At 40.2% G+C, this 18,151-nt stretch overlaps 1 protein-coding gene across 9 annotated transcripts in view; it reads left to right on the forward strand.

Moving 5' to 3' along the window:
- HECW2 (HECT, C2 and WW domain containing E3 ubiquitin protein ligase 2) overlaps positions 1–18,151 on the forward strand; it is a 414,407-nt gene that overhangs the window by 380,625 nt on the left and 15,631 nt on the right. For 7 of the 9 annotated variants that reach the window (XM_027125303.1, XM_027125320.1, XM_027125295.1 and 4 more), the window contains 6 exons: positions 1,466–1,564; positions 4,902–5,031; positions 6,277–6,423; positions 7,113–7,227; positions 10,050–10,135; positions 11,142–11,254. In XM_027125303.1, coding sequence (XP_026981104.1) covers positions 1,466–1,564; positions 4,902–5,031; positions 6,277–6,423; positions 7,113–7,227; positions 10,050–10,135; positions 11,142–11,254 — 690 coding nt within the window. Of the gene's footprint in view, positions 1–1,465; positions 1,565–4,901; positions 5,032–6,276; positions 6,424–7,112; positions 7,228–10,049; positions 10,136–11,141; positions 11,255–12,147; positions 12,154–16,654; positions 17,058–18,151 lie in introns of those variants that run through there. The other 2 variants (XM_027125331.1, XM_027125328.1) reach the window with 2 other exon arrangements.

Here is an 18,151-nt window from a genome sequence, read left to right on the forward strand (position 1 = left end):
GCTGGCAGGCAGGCAGGCAGGAGTGCGGAGTCACAGCAGTGACCCCTTACCCTAGTGACTGGTTCAAGTTTGTAGCCAGGAATTGCCCCTTTCCTAATTTCTCACACAAAACCAAGGAAAACTGGGCTAGGATTCCCATCTGGGAATTATTTATTCTGAAAAATCCCGAATTGCACTCTTTTTATGACATTTATTTTTACATGCCTGCATTTATAGACTTGAAGTATCTTTATAACCCCTGTTTGCTTGTTCCTGTTCATTTTCACTATAGTAACAAAAAAGAGAACATGAGTACGACTCATGGAAACAATTTCTTTGAGTCATGAGGTTAATATTGGTGGGTGGAGGGCATTAAGTTTTAGGACTTATTCTTCAAATTAACTTCCGTTTAACTACAATTTGGAGTCCTCCTAAGAGTAGCTATGGCAGCTATACTAACATAAGTGGATAAAGAAAAACAAAGCTGCTGGACATTCATCTTAAAATGGTTGCCTAACACTAAAATTACAAATGAATAGTATGGACCTCAGTGTGGATTTACGCTTTCGGAAGGCATCAGGCTTCCAAAGAGCTAGAAACTTGAATACTTCCGAAAAAGAAAATACATGTACATCTCAGCAAACCCAGTCGTGACAGATATATTTAATAAAATTTCCGAAGTGATTCAGTATAGAACTGAGCACTGAAATTTTAAAGAACAGAACGTCCCATGAGGAAACTCCCTCAAATGTACACATGCATAATTCTTGGATTGGGAGTTATCATCAAGAGAGGGGTTTGAGAGAGAACAGAAATAGGAACTTTCTCACTCTGAGACTGGGCTTTTCCTCAAAAGGGAATTGCCACTAGGTTTGCATTAGAGAAATCCTGCTAATATTCATGCAAGCAAACTACAAGGGGACAACATTTTCCCCACCACCACTGGTCTCATTCCGTCAACATTTCTTAGAAGTGATATAGGGAAATTTCACTGCCATGCTAACAGGAAATTCATGTTGGCCATGTAGGGTGCTACATGGTGGACATTACTGACACGGGGTGAAAGTGGAGCAGTATCTCTCTGAACATCAGAGTGAAACAGATTTCTTCTACAAGGAGATGTGACTATCAGCCTAATGAAGACCCAGCCTGCAGTGCACACAGACTCTCATGGACAAACTTAGATGATTAGAGCTGGAAAGCATTCTTGAGAGCAAATTGAACCGTTCAGAAATTGCTCCATGGGGCTTCCCTGGTGGCGCCGTGGTTGAGAGTCCGCCTGCCGATGCAGGGGACACGGGTTCGTGCCCTGGTCCGGGAAGATCCCACGTGGGGCCCGTGAGCCATGGCCGCTGAGCCTGCGCGTCCGGAGCCTGTGCTCCGCAATGGGAGAGGCCACAACAGTGAGAGGCCCGCGTACCGCAAAAAAAAAAAGGAAAGAAATTGCTCCATGATGTGTAAGCCATCTCCTGCTTTTCCTTCACAGGTTCCGGTTCAGTGGTAGGATCCTTGGTCTTGCACTAATTCACCAGTATTTGTTGGATGCCTTCTTCACACGGCCCTTTTATAAGGCTCTTCTCAGAATGTAAGAGTGTTTTTATTGCTTATGTAATTAGCATGTAAAGAATGTAATATTTCCTTTATCAAAAGGGGTCTTTTGACAATGTCATTTATCGGCTCACTATCTCAAATCTATTACTTAATAGTGATTTAGATTTCTGAAACTAATCAACTAATATAATTTCAAAAGTGGTTACTGGATTTTTCCAGCTTCTGTTCCTTTATTCCTGTCTTGCTCCCAAAGGCTTAGTTTTGCTCCACTCTGAATAATTCATTCTCATTTGTTGCTACACATGTGTCTTCAAAACACTTGTACTTCAAATACAGTGCTGGAATTCCTGTGGTATTAATGCCGATTATTAATAGAATAGTTGTGGCTTAGTCTTGGTGACTCACAGCCCCCCATCTTTCACAAGATGCATTTTACATTTTGCTTTATGCAAACTTTCAACTGTTTATTCTTGGTTCATATTTTCATTCTCTTTTTTTTTAAATGTGTTTGTTTGTTAGAGGTGTGCAATATTTTTAAAGTCTCATATTTATCTTGAGATCTCTCTATATGCAAGACAGTCATTTACGATGGCAGATGAAAATTTAGCATTCACAGAATTTTTTCTTCATTGTTAGCACAATGAAAGATTGCAATTATTGTGAAATGTAGAGCAAACAGTTTCTGTCCTAGAATCAGTAGTCATTTTCAAGGATGAACAGAAGAAGGCAACTATCTGTGAGGGTAGTAGCTCAAACTTGCAATGAGAAAACACAGAATGATTGCATGGTTCTGACAAGCTCATTCCTTAACCAAGGCCACGTATCTGCTTTCTGTCAAAATGGAAGCCTAGAGCTCAATTGAAAGCAAAGTATTTCTAATAGTTCTTAAAGAGGGTCAGTAGGAAGACCTTTGCCATCCTCCCTTTTGGTATATGGACCGATGAAGTCCTGGGCACCTGGACACTGACTTCTGCCTCTCTGGTTCTTCTGGCCCATTTGCACCTTCCCATTTCATTGCCTTATCTCTCATTTTCCATTTAAGCTTCCTGAAAGAGTAGTCTACACTGACTGTTGACACACCCTCAACACATTTTAGCCTGGCTTTTTTTCCCACCAATAACCTATGGAAGCTTTTAAAGAATGTTTTTTAGTCTTTATCTTAATAGACCATTCTGCTGCTTTTGATACTGTTGACCCCTCCCAACCCCACCACCCATTTCTCTTGCGTTCTTCCTTCACTGGCCTATGTGACACTGCTCTCCTGGTTCTCCTTTCACTTTTATGCCTCCTTTGTGGATGTCCTGACTTGCCCTTAAACCTCGATGTTCCTGAAGCTTCCATTCTTGTCCCCTTGCTTTCCTCTCTCTGTGTGCTCTCATGGGCTGTCTCTTTACCTGTCTCATCTACTCTCCAATCCGCACCCACAGACATGATCTCCCTTGAGTCGTAGGCTCAAGCGGTCAACATTCCACTGAATATCTCCTCTTGTATGTCTCACAGGCACCTCAGAATCAACATGGTTAAAACTAGACTCATCAATTTCTCCTGACCTAAAAATGTACCTTCTCCCTTATATGCCCAGTCACAGATCAAGGTGCCAACATTCTCAAGTCACTCTGGTCAGAAATTGGGCGTCATCCTCAAACAGGGATGGTGAATACACAGCACAATTTCTTCTCTTCCCCACCTCCCACCCCATTCCCATGGTACAGGTCACAAATCATTTAGGTACTTTTTCCTGCTGAACTCATTGTAGCCTCAGGAATTTTTCAACTTTTGGCCCTCAAGACTGCCAATGAATCAGAGTTGTCTTGTAACTTGAGTTCATTTGCCATCCTGTTTTAGATATACTTCTTTATACTACCCAGTAAAACCATTTATTAATTTCCACATTCACCTCCTAAATAATTCTTAAATTCATCTTCTCTACCCTAATAGCTGTGCCCTAATTAAAATCCTTATCTTATTTTGGCCAGATTACTGTAGTGATCTATTAATTGGTTTCCACCCCCCAATTTTAAGTAATCCTCAACACTGCCACTTCCAGAAGAACAATTTAAAGTCACATCTCATGTCTCACCATGTCATTCCCTGTTTTAAAACCTTTCAGTAGTTCTGAATCACCAAGCTCCTTAGAATGACGTTCAGACCTGCTCCCAGCTACCTTTCCAGACTCATTCTCTAGACATTCTGTCTTGTGGTTAACTCTCTGGTGCTGCCAGTATGCTTGGAACATCTGTATACTCCATCCCTTGTGCTTTGTTCAGGTTGTCTTCTTCTCCTGTCTTTCTTTTTCCCTTTCTTCTCCTTTTCATCCATTCCCCTTTACCTCTCTAGCTTGAAACATCCTGCAAACTTTAATATAGGTATCATCTGCTCCAAACGGCTTCTTCTAAATCTCCAGGTCAAAGTAAATGCTTTGCATGTTTGCTGTGGGAGGTCCCTATATCTACCTTATCTTTTTTTTTTTTTAACTGAAGTGTAATGTACATATAAAGAAGTGCACTAATAATAAGTGTTACCCACCCTAGGCTATCACTTATCACCTTACGTTAACTTATCTATTTGTGTCCCTGTCTCTCCCACTAGACCATTAGCTCCTTGAGGGCAGTAACTGTTTATCAAGTAGCTATTAAGATACTTGGCACATACTTGATGCCTAATACATGTGTAGACTGAACTAAACAAAATGGTCTTTGAAATTGGACTGATGGGAGGAAGTTTCAAGACAACTAAAGCAAATCAATTGCTACCATCTTACAACAGGGTCATATAATAGTAACTCCACCTCATGTAGATCTTCTCTTAGAAAACCATTATAATTGTAGAGCAATTCTGTAGCTTTCAGTTTTCAGAATCACAGAAAGAATAAGAACCATGCAGAAAAAAGGGACGTATGTGAATGTGGATCACAGAATCTAGTCTTTTAAAAAAAAGTTAAAGTACAGTATAGAAACATACGAAGAATTTCTAATTAGGAGAATGATAATTTAAGATTGTATAACATAGCCAAAGAATACTGAACCCAAGTTGTCAACTCGAGTTCCATTTCCAGCTCTGGCATTAATCGTGGGTGACTGTGCAAATGACAGCCACTCTTTGCACCTCCAGTTCTGTGTCTTAAAAGACAAAACAAACTGAGTGATTCCTAAGGCATTTTATATATCAGAATTTTTCAATTTTATGTCAAATTTCTGAATTATTTCACTGGTTTGGTTACTAACTTTGACGAAGAACATTCCAGAAATCACTGCCTGTTTTAGTTGATCTTGTTCTTGTCATTATTTCTTAGTTTCTTTCCTCACAACTCTGGGTTTTTGCTAATAGCCATGACTACATTTTTTTTTTTTTCTATCTGTTTATCATCTTAGTCTCTGTGACCTGAGTGATCTAGAATACCTTGATGAAGAATTTCACCAGAGCCTGCAGTGGATGAAAGACAATGACATCCATGACATCCTGGACCTCACGTTCACTGTGAACGAAGAAGTTTTTGGGCAGGTCTGTGTGTGTGAATAACTGGTGACTAAGTGTGGTAATTGAAGGCTATTGGTTGGTGAAGAATTAATTCAGTGGCCTAAGATCAGATGCTTATTTATTTGTGGTTGGTTGGGTGGTTTAAACCCAGGTTTATGTACAGTTACAATGTTCTTGGTTATAAAGGTTATTCTAATGCCGACTTCAGATTAAAATTTTCTAATTTGTAGACTGCACTATTTGTATGTTGTAAACAATCTTTTTATTTCCAACTAAAATATCCTCATAAGATATTAGAATGTGCCTTGTACCAAATACAGTTTTTAAATATCCATGCTACCCCAGAGTTGAATATTAAATTATTTAATTGGCCCTTGTACTTAACTCTCATTCATGTTTAACAACTGAAACGGATTGTTTTGAAGCTGAGGGAAAGTAAACAATATTTTGGTGAAGGTTTGGAAACATATTGTTTTTTTAAAAAGTTGGTAGAAGAGTTGGTCAAAAGATTTTCAGAAATTATATGCTAATTCATAATTAATATTCTTAGTTAAACATTAATACTTGGCTGGTCTCCTGAATTTCATATTTTGGAAAAGAAGTTCTCAGTTTAACATTCGCTTGAATGTAATTCTGCTTCCTTAAGGTAAACGTTTACCTAAATATTGGCTTTCTATATGTAGTTGATTGTGAATCCTAAAGGAATTTGTGAAAATGTCTTTTTGTCAAACATTCAAATAGCAGTGGGACAGAATCTGGAGCCCTTTTGTTTCCATTTAAAAGACTTACTTGTTTAGTCAGAATTTAAAGCTTAACCTTGCAACACATATATATATATTTTTTGCGATATGCGGGCCTCTCACTGTTGTGGCCTCTGCCGTTGCAGAGCACAGGCTCCGGATGCGCAGGCTCAGCGGCCATGGCTCATAGAACCAGCCGCTCCGCGGCATGTGGGATCTTCCTAGACCGGGGCACGAACCCACGTCCCCTGCATCAGCAGGCGGACTCTCAACCACTGCGCCACCAGGGAAGCCCCGCAACACATATATTTTCAACCACTGAGGCTCTCAGACGTCTGCTCATTACTTAGCTTTCCCTGAGCATCAGTGGGTGCCTGGGCTCTGTGCTGGTGCCACACACCCTGCTTGTGGGATGTACCCGGGCCAGGGCAGAGACAGGTAGCTGACTGATTCCAGCTCATTGGTACCAGTGGTCTTACAACATCAAGAGTATTGCTTTATGGTCAGTCCTTTTGTTTTTTAATCGCAGATTACCGAACGAGAATTAAAACCAGGGGGTGCTAACATCCCAGTCACCGAGAAGAATAAGAAGGAGTACATCGAGAGGATGGTGAAATGGAGGATTGAGAGGGGTGTCGTGCAGCAAACAGAGAGCTTAGTGCGTGGCTTTTATGAGGTAAAGACAATCAGCAGGAGTGGGGTTCTCAGTCTGATGTCAGCAATACCTTGGTCCACTTCACTGTACTTCATATGTGTGCAATATTTCCATTTCTCTTTGGTATATTTACCGTTGCTATTTCAGTTCAAACACTTCAACAATGTTTCCTGTATGTTTTAAGAACACAAAAAAAGCTTATTGCCCTGTTACAAGAAATCACTGAAATAAAATGACCTGCATTCAAATAGCGTTTGAGGATTTAATGACCACTAATAACATTTAAGTCACGCATTTTACTCATGCTTAGATATGTATAATCAGATTTCATGGCTGATATGTGAAATGATTGTATCTGAGGGTCAGAATGAGTTGTAACAAGTATTCCATATGACTTCTTCTGTGAAAAAGCCATAGCTAAAATAAAAATAAACTGTGAAAGTGACTGGAGCACTAGATCTTCTCCCAGAGAGAAAAAAAAACTGGATTAATCAGTGACCAATTATAAAACAAAAATTCTGTTGAAAACCTCATCAACCTTGTACTAAAAATATATTTATAGAGAGCTTTACATGTTTTAAAGTGCCTCCACAGAATACATCCATAGTATTCCCAACACTCCCTGTGCCCTCCTTTTCTGATGAGGCTTAATTATAGCTGAGGCTTCTCCAGGTTCTTAAGCCATGTCCTATATTCTTTTTATTCCACAGGTCGTGGATGCCAGGCTGGTATCTGTTTTTGATGCGAGAGAACTAGAACTGGTCATCGCAGGCACAGCTGAAATAGACCTAAGTGATTGGAGGAACAACACAGAATATAGAGGAGGTGAAATTTGACTTATAGATGGCTGGATTTAAAGTTTCAGATTAGAGGGAAGCAAGCGGTTTGGCACGTTGGCCTGGATCCAGGACAGACAGAGGCACTTGCACTCTAATCATAGGTCTGATGCAGTCTCCTTTGAGACCTTGGGCAAGGTGCATGCCCTTCTTTCCCTAGCTACCTCATCTGTCAAGTGGAAGGAGAGCTGTTTACACACCATCTAAGGATGTCATAACTCTTAATTGTTAGTGAAGAAATGTGGCCATAGGAACATCAATTAATGGTTTTATGGTGGTGTTAGTGAAGCACCAGGGAGCTCATATCCAGCTGGTCAAACTCCACCTATTCTGCCTTCATTCTCAAACCTGAAGAGGCATACCCTCTGAGCTTCTTAATGAACAAACACAGTTTTTCTACATTTCACTTGAACTGCTTACCAGTTGTAATTCACAGTTGGAACACGTGAATGGAGTAAGATATGGTTCTCAGATTTCAAGTTTCTTGAACAAGCCCTTCTAAAATTCAAGCATTAAGTTCAACTGAAAAGGAAACTGCTGTAAGGTTAGTTAAAAACTACACACGTCACCAAATGGGAAGTTTTAGGACTGGCACTTCTGTAGATCAATACAAATTTTCAATTAGTAATTGGCATCAAAGCCTGTGACATTTGCTGAATCAAGACGCATGGAAAGGGACCTGATGCTAACCCAGAGTTAAAGTTTCATTCAATACTTTTAATCAAAGAAAGAATACATTTTCTGAAATTTATTGTAGTGTTATAAAGTGTTCAGAAAGTCGTGACAAATGACGGTTGGTTTTTGTTTTTGAACTCAGAATGTAAGAGGTTAGCAGTGGTTCTGAACTTGGAGAGTGAAGAATACAATCTTTAAGTCACTGAATTAATCACTTAGACTAAAATGAGAGCTGAGCAGTTCTCCAGTTATCTGTAAATTGAAACAGAGATTTAAAAAAAAACAACAATTAAAAAGTTTGGAGTACAAAAAAATACCTTAACGTTGGCTCAGTTGCTTTTGTTTTGGCCTCTGCTTGGCTCTTCCAGCCCATCACTGTTGCCCTGGGCTGGCCTTGCCCGTCCATTTTCTCTGAAAGACGATATTAAACTGCAGTGTCCATTGCTGCTATTTCTGAAGTCCAGTTGCTGTAATAACTCTTTTCCAATTGGCCCCGTGTATAATCCAAATATGACCTTGGCTATTATAACTTTGTTAACTATTTTCACTAACTAGAACACAGTTTCTCCAACATGCTACATAACTTACATCTTACCATAAATGCTATTAGCTCATTCCTTCCCCCCCCCCCCCCCGTCCCCAAACCCCAGGAGATTCTAATAGCAATGCCATTCATCAAGTCAGCCAGTTTTGTATTTACACAGTATAGACTTTTATTCACTGTATATGACTAATCGAGTCCCTATTTCTATGGTTATTGTCAGTCTTATCAAGTGAAATCCTTGAGAGGAGAGGGCTGGGGGGAGGGGGCAGGAAAATGGCGACATGCCCAGCTGCCATGTTTGCTAACCCAGCTACTTGGCACTGAATGAAGGGGCGGCTTTGCTGCCATTTGCCATATGTTCACAGGGCAGCTGTTTATAGAGAATAGGATGAGACATTTTCACTCCTCTTCCTTCTCCAAATGGTTTGGCACAGACAGCAAAGGAGAGGCATAAAAGGGCTGATTCAAAGGGTCAGAAAACTTTAAAGCTATAAAGAGCCAACGCACTTATTTTATAGATTAGAAAAGTATTTGCTCAGCACCAAACAGCTGGTCTTTGCCAAAGGCAGGACAAGGAGCCGATGCATCTCCGTGTCCAGTCTAGTTGTATTTACGCTTCATTTGGATCCCTTTCTTCTCCAAGGGCATCGCTGATCAAATGGTAAACAGTAAGGCAAGATTCTCCCCAAATCCTACAGCCACGGAAACACGTGAGGAAAAATTTGAATGAAAATGGTTTCTACCTACCTTCTATTTAGGACTTAACTGCTGCTGACTCAGAATTAGAGTAGCTCTCTATACATTGAATATGTCAGCTAATTGGTTTGAATCACTAACTGTGCCTTAATCCTCGTCAACCTTCTCTCTGAACTTAATTTTTCTCGGCAGAAGGTTTTAGAATCCACAGTTACTTCCTCAATCCACCTGTGGGATGATACTTTTGACATTTTATTAAATTCTAGTAAAGTATGGAATAAAAGTAACATTTAGGTTGATGATTGAGATTTATTTGTTGAAGGAGTTAAAGTAATAAACTTATTTTCCCTTTTTATTAATAAAAAGTAATTTGCTTTTAAAATATGAACATAATATATAGTTTTAAAATGGTTTGCAATTATATATTGATTTGAGTAATTATTTGATTTATGTCTCTCCTTTACCAGAAGCCCTGTGAGGGACTATTTCCTTTGCCATTGTCCCCCAAACTTAGGACACTGCTTGGCATAGCAGCGCTAGAAAATTATTTCTTAAATAAATGACCAAAAGGGTTAAACATTTCCAGTAACAGCAGTTATATTTTTCAGAAACGGTATGGTTAAAATAACTCATTTGTTTTCTTCCCTCCGCTAGCTTCATTTAGTGACCACTAAATGGAAACAGAGGTTTCTTGGTTTCATTTAGTGTTTTGTTTAACTTCTGACACTCATGTGATCACATTTACAGTGTAATTCCTTGGTCTTAAATTATAAATAACCTTTAATGAATCCAAGATGATGATTTATGTCTGGGGGTCTTTTGTCGACTTGCCAGTGTTGTGGTGACTTAAGATAGAAAACTCAAAGTAACACGGGCTTTCATGATTGCTTTGATAGGCTATCATGACAATCATATTGTAATTCGGTGGTTCTGGGCTGCAGTGGAAAGATTCAACAATGAACAACGACTAAGGTTGTTACAGGTAAGATGCCATTAGTTCATCTTTTTAATGCATTAATATAGTTATTTTTGGAATTGCAAATTTTTAATAACTGCTAAGTATACTCAGTAAATATATTTAGGTTTATCTACATTTTCGGGATATACTGTCTTCAGACTCTCCTGACTGCATCACTATGCAGAACATCCCCAACCTAGTCCCAGCATGTCATTAGAGTTGTGAGGAAGTACCAACTCCCATCCAAGAATCCCAGCAACAGCGTCTGCCTTTACAGCAGTTGGATCCCTTCCACAAGAGGTCCCTGGGTACTCTGCAGGCCAGCATCCCTGGCAACTGAAGGAGATAATCTTCAGTCCCTTAAGAAGTGACCCAGTTCCTTGATAAAGAGTCCTCTCTTTTCTTCCATCTAACGTTCCACAAATTTGAGATAATATTGAAGTTTAAGAATACTGGGAAAACTAACTCATTTTCTTGTGGTGTTTATAGTTATACAGGGCAATTGCTGGTTGGTTGCAGCTAAAGAAATATCAGACATGAGGAAGCCTTTTGGTCACTCAGGCAAAGCCTTACCAGTAGGCCGGATCTTGGCTCCCTTGGATCACAGATCTGGGTCTCAAATTTGCAGGACTAGAAGTTCTTTTTGTTTTTCATTCACCTCAGTTCGATCAGGGACTAATGCTAAGTTGACTTAGGTTCATCGATACGCCCACTTTATTAATCTCGAATGAGAAGTATACATGGTTTGAGCTTCTAAGCTGGTCAGCTGTACAGGACGCTGTATCTTCTACAAATCCTCCGCATCCCCTTTCTCTTTATAATGTTCTGTCCTTCCTTGATATTCTCCAGCTCTTTGTCAGAATTCTCGTGTTACAGCTATTCTATGTCTATAAAGTTTTATCTTTTGAGCTTTTCCACCAGTGAGCAGCAGGCTGCTCTTCCCCAGCACCTCTGCACATGAATGATGTCAACCTTGCCTGGAGCCTGTCTCTTGGCTTCACCTTCTCCTTCTGTTTTCTTGGGTTGATAGTTTGTTACAGGCACATCCAGCATTCCCTATGAAGGATTTGCTTCTCTCCGAGGGAGTAACGGCCCAAGAAGATTCTGTGTGGAGAAATGGGGGAAAATCACCGCTCTTCCCAGGTAAAGTAGAAGATATTTCTTTACTGTCAATACAGTGTTCTAGGTAGGACCTTTAGTGTATATATATATATATATAGATTTATTACCATTTTTATGCTGAAAGTTTGGGAGAGTGGAAAAAACTTTTAGAATGAATTTACCTCAGATTACCTTTTTAAATGAAGGAAAAAAGGTCTTCCTGGTCATACTTGGAATACATACATACATATCTTTTTTTATTTTTATTGGAGTGTAGTTGCTTTACAATATTGTGTTACTTTCTACTGTACAGCAAAGTGAATCAGCTATACGTATACATATATTCCCTCTTTTCTGGATTTCCTTCCCATTTAGGCCACCACAGAGCACTGAGTAGAGTTCCCTGTGCTATACAGTAGATTCTCATTAGTTATCTATTTTATACATAGTATCAATAGCGTATATTCATACGTACATATCTTAAAATACAAAACGCAACAGAACCAAAGCACTTGTTAGCAACAGGAAAAGCAACATTGGTCATCATACTTGTGGCTTCTTATGATTGTGGCTCTAATTTACGTTTCCAGAAGCTCTAGTTTTATCATTGGTAACTATTTAGAATCCCTTCACTAAAAATGACCATTGTGGTTTCTAAGGAATATTAAATCATGTAATTGTGCTTTGTGCCTCTTCAGTCTCTATCATACATGCCTTACCTCCCTGGGAATGCTCTCTGCATTGTACTCTCATTTGTAATAAGATGATACATTTCCTTGGAGTGGAAAAATTTGCTTTTCTGCTGCTACTAATAAATGTAAGAGACTAGTAAGGCAGTCTTTGTGAGTAAAAAAAAAAAGTGTTTTGTGGGGAATGGAGCAAACTGGAGCTGAAGCAAAAGAAAAGGAGGGAGCAAATGAACAAAAGAGGAGTAGAGAACAGTTGGTTTCAGAACTCCTTTATCTAGTCAGCAGTAATATATTGAATTTTTGAGGTAAAAAGGATTGCCTCTCATTTTACTAATAATGAAATTGCAATCTGGGGAGGTTAAATCTTCCCAAGTGATGATATTAGTTTCCTCAAGATGTTATCCTGAGTTTGTTTAAGTACAGTCAGCCCTCTGTATCCGCGGATTCAACCAACCACAGATTCAACCAATTACAGGTCAAAAATATTTTTTAAAAAAATTTCTAGAGGGCTTCCCTGGTGGTGCAGTGGTTGAGAGTCCGCCTGCCGATGTAGGGGACACGGGTTCGTGACCCAGTCCTGGAAGATCCCACATGCCGCAGAGCGGCTGAGCCCATGAGCCATGGCTGCTGAGCCTGCGAGCCATGGCCGCTGAGCCTGCGCGTCCGGAGCCTGTGCTCCGCAACGGGAGAGGCCACAACAGTGAGAGGCCCGCATACTGGGTGGGGGGTGGGGAGGGTGTTCCAGAAAGTTCCAAAAAGCAAAACTTGAATTTTGCTATGTTATGGCAACTATTTACATACATTTACATTGTATTAGGTATTTCAAGCAATCTAGAGATGATTTAAAGTATACAGGAGGATGTGCATAAATTATATTCAAATAACATGCCATTTTATATTTGAGCATCCGAGATTTTGGTATTCCCTGAGGGAGCCCTGGAACCAATGCCCTGGGGATACCAAGGGACAACTTTACAAGTGACTTTGAGAAACCTGTTAACAAGACTGTCTTCTTAGCAATTGCACAACACTGGTTCTTAAGAATAACGTTCTAAGCATCAACATGTGAAAAAAAGCATGCTGAAAATACAGATACAGAGAGCAATGAATAGAGCAAGCTCAGGGCTGCCTGAGCCTCTTCAGTCGCTTTGGGTGCGTGTCAGTCTGTGAACAGAGGCACTGCATCCAAACACCTAAGTAATTAGCTGGCTTACCTGGTGTTCCAAATGTAAGAGACTTTAATTTCATTATTTAAAGAAGTACTTTATTTTGTTTATGTCTGAATCACGCTTTTTTCCCCTCAGACCAAATTTGCAACTCAAAAGCAGATTTACAGTATCTGAGTAGGACCTTTCACTTTTCTGAGAAACTCAAGGATTAGCATTAAAGAGGCAGGAAAGGACAGATGAATTGTGTTCTTCCTCTTGAAATCTGTTTTTGTAAAGACTTGCTTATGTAAAGTAGACGGAATAAACTGTAACCATAGGCAGATATATCAGCTGTTCATGTTTAATCACTGTAATTTTCACCAAACCTGATGAGCAGAGAAAGGCAATTTGGTATAAACAACAAACTTAAGCTTCAGAGAGACTGGACTCTATCCCAGTTCTGTTACTTGCCCACAGTGGGCTCTTGGAGATGTTGCCTAATTGTTCTCAGCCTCTGTTTCCTCATCTACCTTGTAGGTTAGTAATTCTGAAGATTAAGGGAAATCGTTCATATAAAACATTTACTACTGACCCTTGCCCTGAGTAAGCATCCAGTCGATGGTGGCTGCCATTATGATTTCTGTCACCATTGTCTGTAATATATGTCAGACTGTAGCATATTGGAAAGAGCACAGGGTTGGGAGTTAGACCACCTGGGTTCTTGCCCACCTCTGCCACCAGCTAACTCTGGGACCTAGAAGATCACTTGGTCTCTGGGCCTCCATTTCTCCATCTTTAAATGGCCAGGGAAGGGGTGGTATATTAGGTTTAGTGGAGCAATAAGTAGCACCAACAGGTTGCTGAAGAATCTTGGGGGTCGGGCCATATTCACTTGTCTGCTTCCGCCTGGAGCTCCAGGAAGTTCGTGTGCTGAGTCATCATAAATGGTGGGTTTCTTCACATTGTTGCATACATACGGTTGAGCAACAGGCGTTGTTGTTTCTTCCTTTCTGCATTATGACCTAAGGCTCTAGGTTCTAGATTCCTAGCTCTACCTAGATTATAAAATAGCCATACATAAAGATGATATGAGGCACATTAGGCAAGCAGACCATTTTCATACCTTGTCTCTAACAAGCCCTGACTTTTTAGGTCCAGCAGGAAGAAAGAGCTACTTGGCTATTCTAATTCACAGTTCATCAATTTATAGAGCCTTGTTAGGAGGCATGAATGCAGACCTAAGCCCTGTGATACACTAGCAATGTGATCCTAAGAGCCTTGATCCACCTCTGAAGAGTAGGAATAACGATGCCATGCTCAAAGAGTATTTGCGACAAGTGAGTGAGATAATGTGTATGAAAGTTCTTAGGGACAGTGTGTTCTCTTTGTTCTTTTAAACCTTTTATTGTGAATCTTCTGTGAGCCACCATACTGCTGAAACTATTAAAATGTGCTCCACAAAAAAAGTACATTTGGAGGAAAAACACAAAAGGAGAACTTCAGTGCATGACCATATAGTTTTATCAGAAGTGATTTCTTTTTGTTTGTTTGTTTGTTTGGGTTTTTTGTTGTTGTTGTTTGGGTTTTTTTTTTTTTTGCAGTACATGGGCCTCCCACTGCTGTGGCCTCTCCCGCTGCAGAACACAGGCTCCGGATGCGCAGGCTCAGCGGCTATGGCTCACGGGCCCAGCCGCTCTGCGGCATGTGGGATCCTCCCAGACTGGGGCACGAACCCGCGTCCCCTGCATCGGCAGGCGGACTCTCAACCACTGCACCACCAGGGAAGCCCAGAAGTGATTTCTTTACTGATAACGTTGTCATCACCCTTTATGAAATGTGGGGTGTTACTTAAGTGTGAAAAAGATCTGTAAGATTGGCTGTGGTCTAAAAAGATGGTTTTATATGACTGAGTCCATTTTTTCCCACCGTCAGAACAGATACACTGAAGCCATCTTTCCGGCTAGGTTTGAGTTGCAGAACTAAAGGACTGGTCTGTCTCAAGCTGGTCATCCCCAATGTATTTCTTTTTTCTTATTAGCAAGATGATGTTTAACATTTAAAATGTGACATTTGTACACACTGGAGACAAAATGGTTGAATGTTGTTCTTACTTAAAAAGTGTATTCCCTAAGAGGTCTGGCATCATCTCGTGTCAGGCATGGGAGGCTGTACCCTGGAGACTTGGAAGTGGCTATAAAGGATGAGGGCAGGTAGTACCCGCAGAAGGGAGGGCATCTTAGTCTTTCTAGAAACGGATGATTGAAGGCCTTTAAACCTTTCAAGAAAGCAAATGTGAGTCTCATTCTTTTCTCAGATTTCCTAGTCCCACACTGCGGTAGTAGTGAATAGCACTACTCACAATGTGGGCCAAGAAGTGTATTAAAGTATATAGGGTTGTCTCTGAAGCCAGTACAAGTTGAATCCATGGCTCTTTTTTTTCTGTCTTGTGGTAATAAAGTAACTGGAGACCAGATGATAAATAATGATGGAGGCAGACGGGTATCTCTGTGGAGGCTTCTAGCCTGAACACATAACTGTACTTCCTCTGCTTCATGGTTGGTAGTTAGCTCTATATTTTGCATTTCTGTAGATTTCCGGTCCCTTGTGCTCTGATGGACTTAGGAGACTGTAAATTCACTTTACTGCAGTTGCTCTTAAACATTCCGAAAAACAGGCTGCTAACATGCCAGCAGGAAAATGCAGGTCAAATCCTCTCTCCAAGGGTGGTATAGACTTTATGTGTTCATCTCAGAGGTTCTTGCCAAGTAGGATGATGGGACAGAGGAGTTGGAGAGCCGCAGTCGTGATGGGGGAGCGTTGGTTTTGCCAAAGGGAGGAAACATTCATTTTTGACAATGGCTGCATCTGGAGATTATTACAAATGAAATGCTGACCCAAATTAAAAAATAAGAAGCAAGAGTTAATTATGAAATGTTTCAGGGAGACAGCTTTTCCAGTGGAATAGAATTTAAAAAGATAAAGCTATTTTTCAAAGATGAGACATTTTTCATTAAAAATTGTTTTAATTAAAGTACAGTAGATATACAATAGTATATGTTACAGGTGTACAATATAGTATTCACAATTTTTAAAAGTTACACTCCATTTATAGTTGTTATAAAATATTGGCTATTTCCCAGTGTTGTACAATGCATCCTTATAGCTTCTCTTATACATAATAGTTTGTACCTCTCACTCCCCTACCCCTATATTGCTAGACATTATTTTCATTTTTAAAACTCTGCTTTTTATTCTTATGTAAAGAAAATATTTCACAAAAAATGCCAAGAAGTTTAAATTTTTTAATATTTGTGTATATAATACATATAATACAATAATATATGTGTGTATATAATAAAAATATACATGTATACATATATATATATATAAAGTCCACTACTGAGATAATCTCTAAACATGCCTCCACTCATTTCTACAGACATAACACACACAAGACACACATTTAAAAACAAAATACAATCATAGCGCCTATACTGTTTATGACCTGCTTTTTGTTTATCACATATCACTAATCATGAATAACTTTCCATGTCATTAAATACTGCTTTACAATGTTATCAATAATTCAGCTTTTCCTCCTCTAGTACAGAGGAGCTGTCTACTGGAGCTATCAGCTTGGAAATTGGAAAGTAACTGAGGAGCTGGTGTCACTTTCTTTAATTAAAAAAAAATCCAGAACAAGCGATGGACACTGGGAGGATCGCTTGGTGACACCACCACTTTTCCATATTGTGCCTGCCTTGGGACGTCCCCCCTTGGTCTCCCAGTTCCCCACCACCTGCTGGTCCCACGGCAGTCTGCTCCATCATTTAATCTCTGATACAAGGCCCTCTTCCACCCTTTCCCTTTCTTTCCACTTACTCAAATCTCTTATAATAATATTTTAAGGTTTTACTGTATTCTGCCATTGGTTCAGCACATGCTAATGAAAATATACCAGTGATGACTAGGAATATTACCCTATTAAAAATCCTTAAATATGCTGTACCTTTTGGATTGGTCTTTACTTTGGGAAGTGGGTAAGATGATCGTAAAACATACTTTGCCTGAAAAAGGACTCCAGTGATGAATGTAAAATACTGCTGAAATAATTTGTAATTACTGAATGGAATGAAAGTAGTTTGCATTGCTGCTGCCAACAGAATAGAGTCGTCCAAGTCACAACAACTATAAATCATAAAGTGTGTGTTTGTGAGTGACAAACATTACAGCTGTTAAGGAATGGTGATCCCCTTCTCTTTGGCCTCAAGACCAAAAACTAGTTTGGGCTCATCTCCTTCCACCACCCTAGTCCACTACACCAGCCCCTCTCCCCTGGGGCTACTGCCACAGCCTGCTGGCTACACACCTGCTTCTCTTCGTACATCCTGTAGTTCATTCTGTGGTCAGCAACCAGAGTGAGCTTCTGAAATCTCCAGATCACCTCCCTCCCCTGCTCATCATCCCCTCCAGTGCCTTAGAGTAAAATCCGTACTCCTTGCCAAGGACTACCAGGTGGTAGTCCTTGTGGCCTGCTCTGGCCTACTCTTCTAACCTCAACACATACACTCTCCCCCCGCCAGCTACAGCCACCAGCCTCCTTCTTGAGGAAATGTGCCAAACTTAACTCTGCCTCAAGACTCTGGAAATTGCTGCCCAAACTCTTTTCTGCTGGTTCTGCACGTGGCTGGCTTTCTCATCCCTAAGGACTCAGCTCAGTGCTCGGAAAGGCCCTCCAGGCTTCTGCCCACAGTGTACCTGCCACTCTGTCATACCTTAATTCCTTTATAGGACTTATTTCGGTTCAGTCATTGTGTTTAGTGATTGGTTTACTTGTTGACTGTCTATCTCCCCCTCTAGGATCTAACCCCGTGAGAACAAGGACCTTGTTTGAATTGAGTGTGGTTTTGCCCCTCGTGCTGAGTCGTAATGCATAATTGGTACTCAATATTTTTAGTGGCTTCTTAAACTTCAGGTCTGACTCTGGACCACTCCAGACAAGATATGCCAAAATCGCTTCTGTATCTTTATGCCCTCATCTGAACAATAGGGATTGGTACTGATAATTACATTACGAAGTTGTTTTGAAGATTAAGTGAGAT

This window comes from Aethalodelphis obliquidens, unplaced genomic scaffold, assembly GCF_003676395.1.
Source record: "Aethalodelphis obliquidens isolate GAN/ISIS:26980383/991018 unplaced genomic scaffold, ASM367639v1 scaffold2, whole genome shotgun sequence".
Taxonomy (NCBI): Eukaryota; Metazoa; Chordata; class Mammalia; order Artiodactyla; family Delphinidae; genus Aethalodelphis; species Aethalodelphis obliquidens.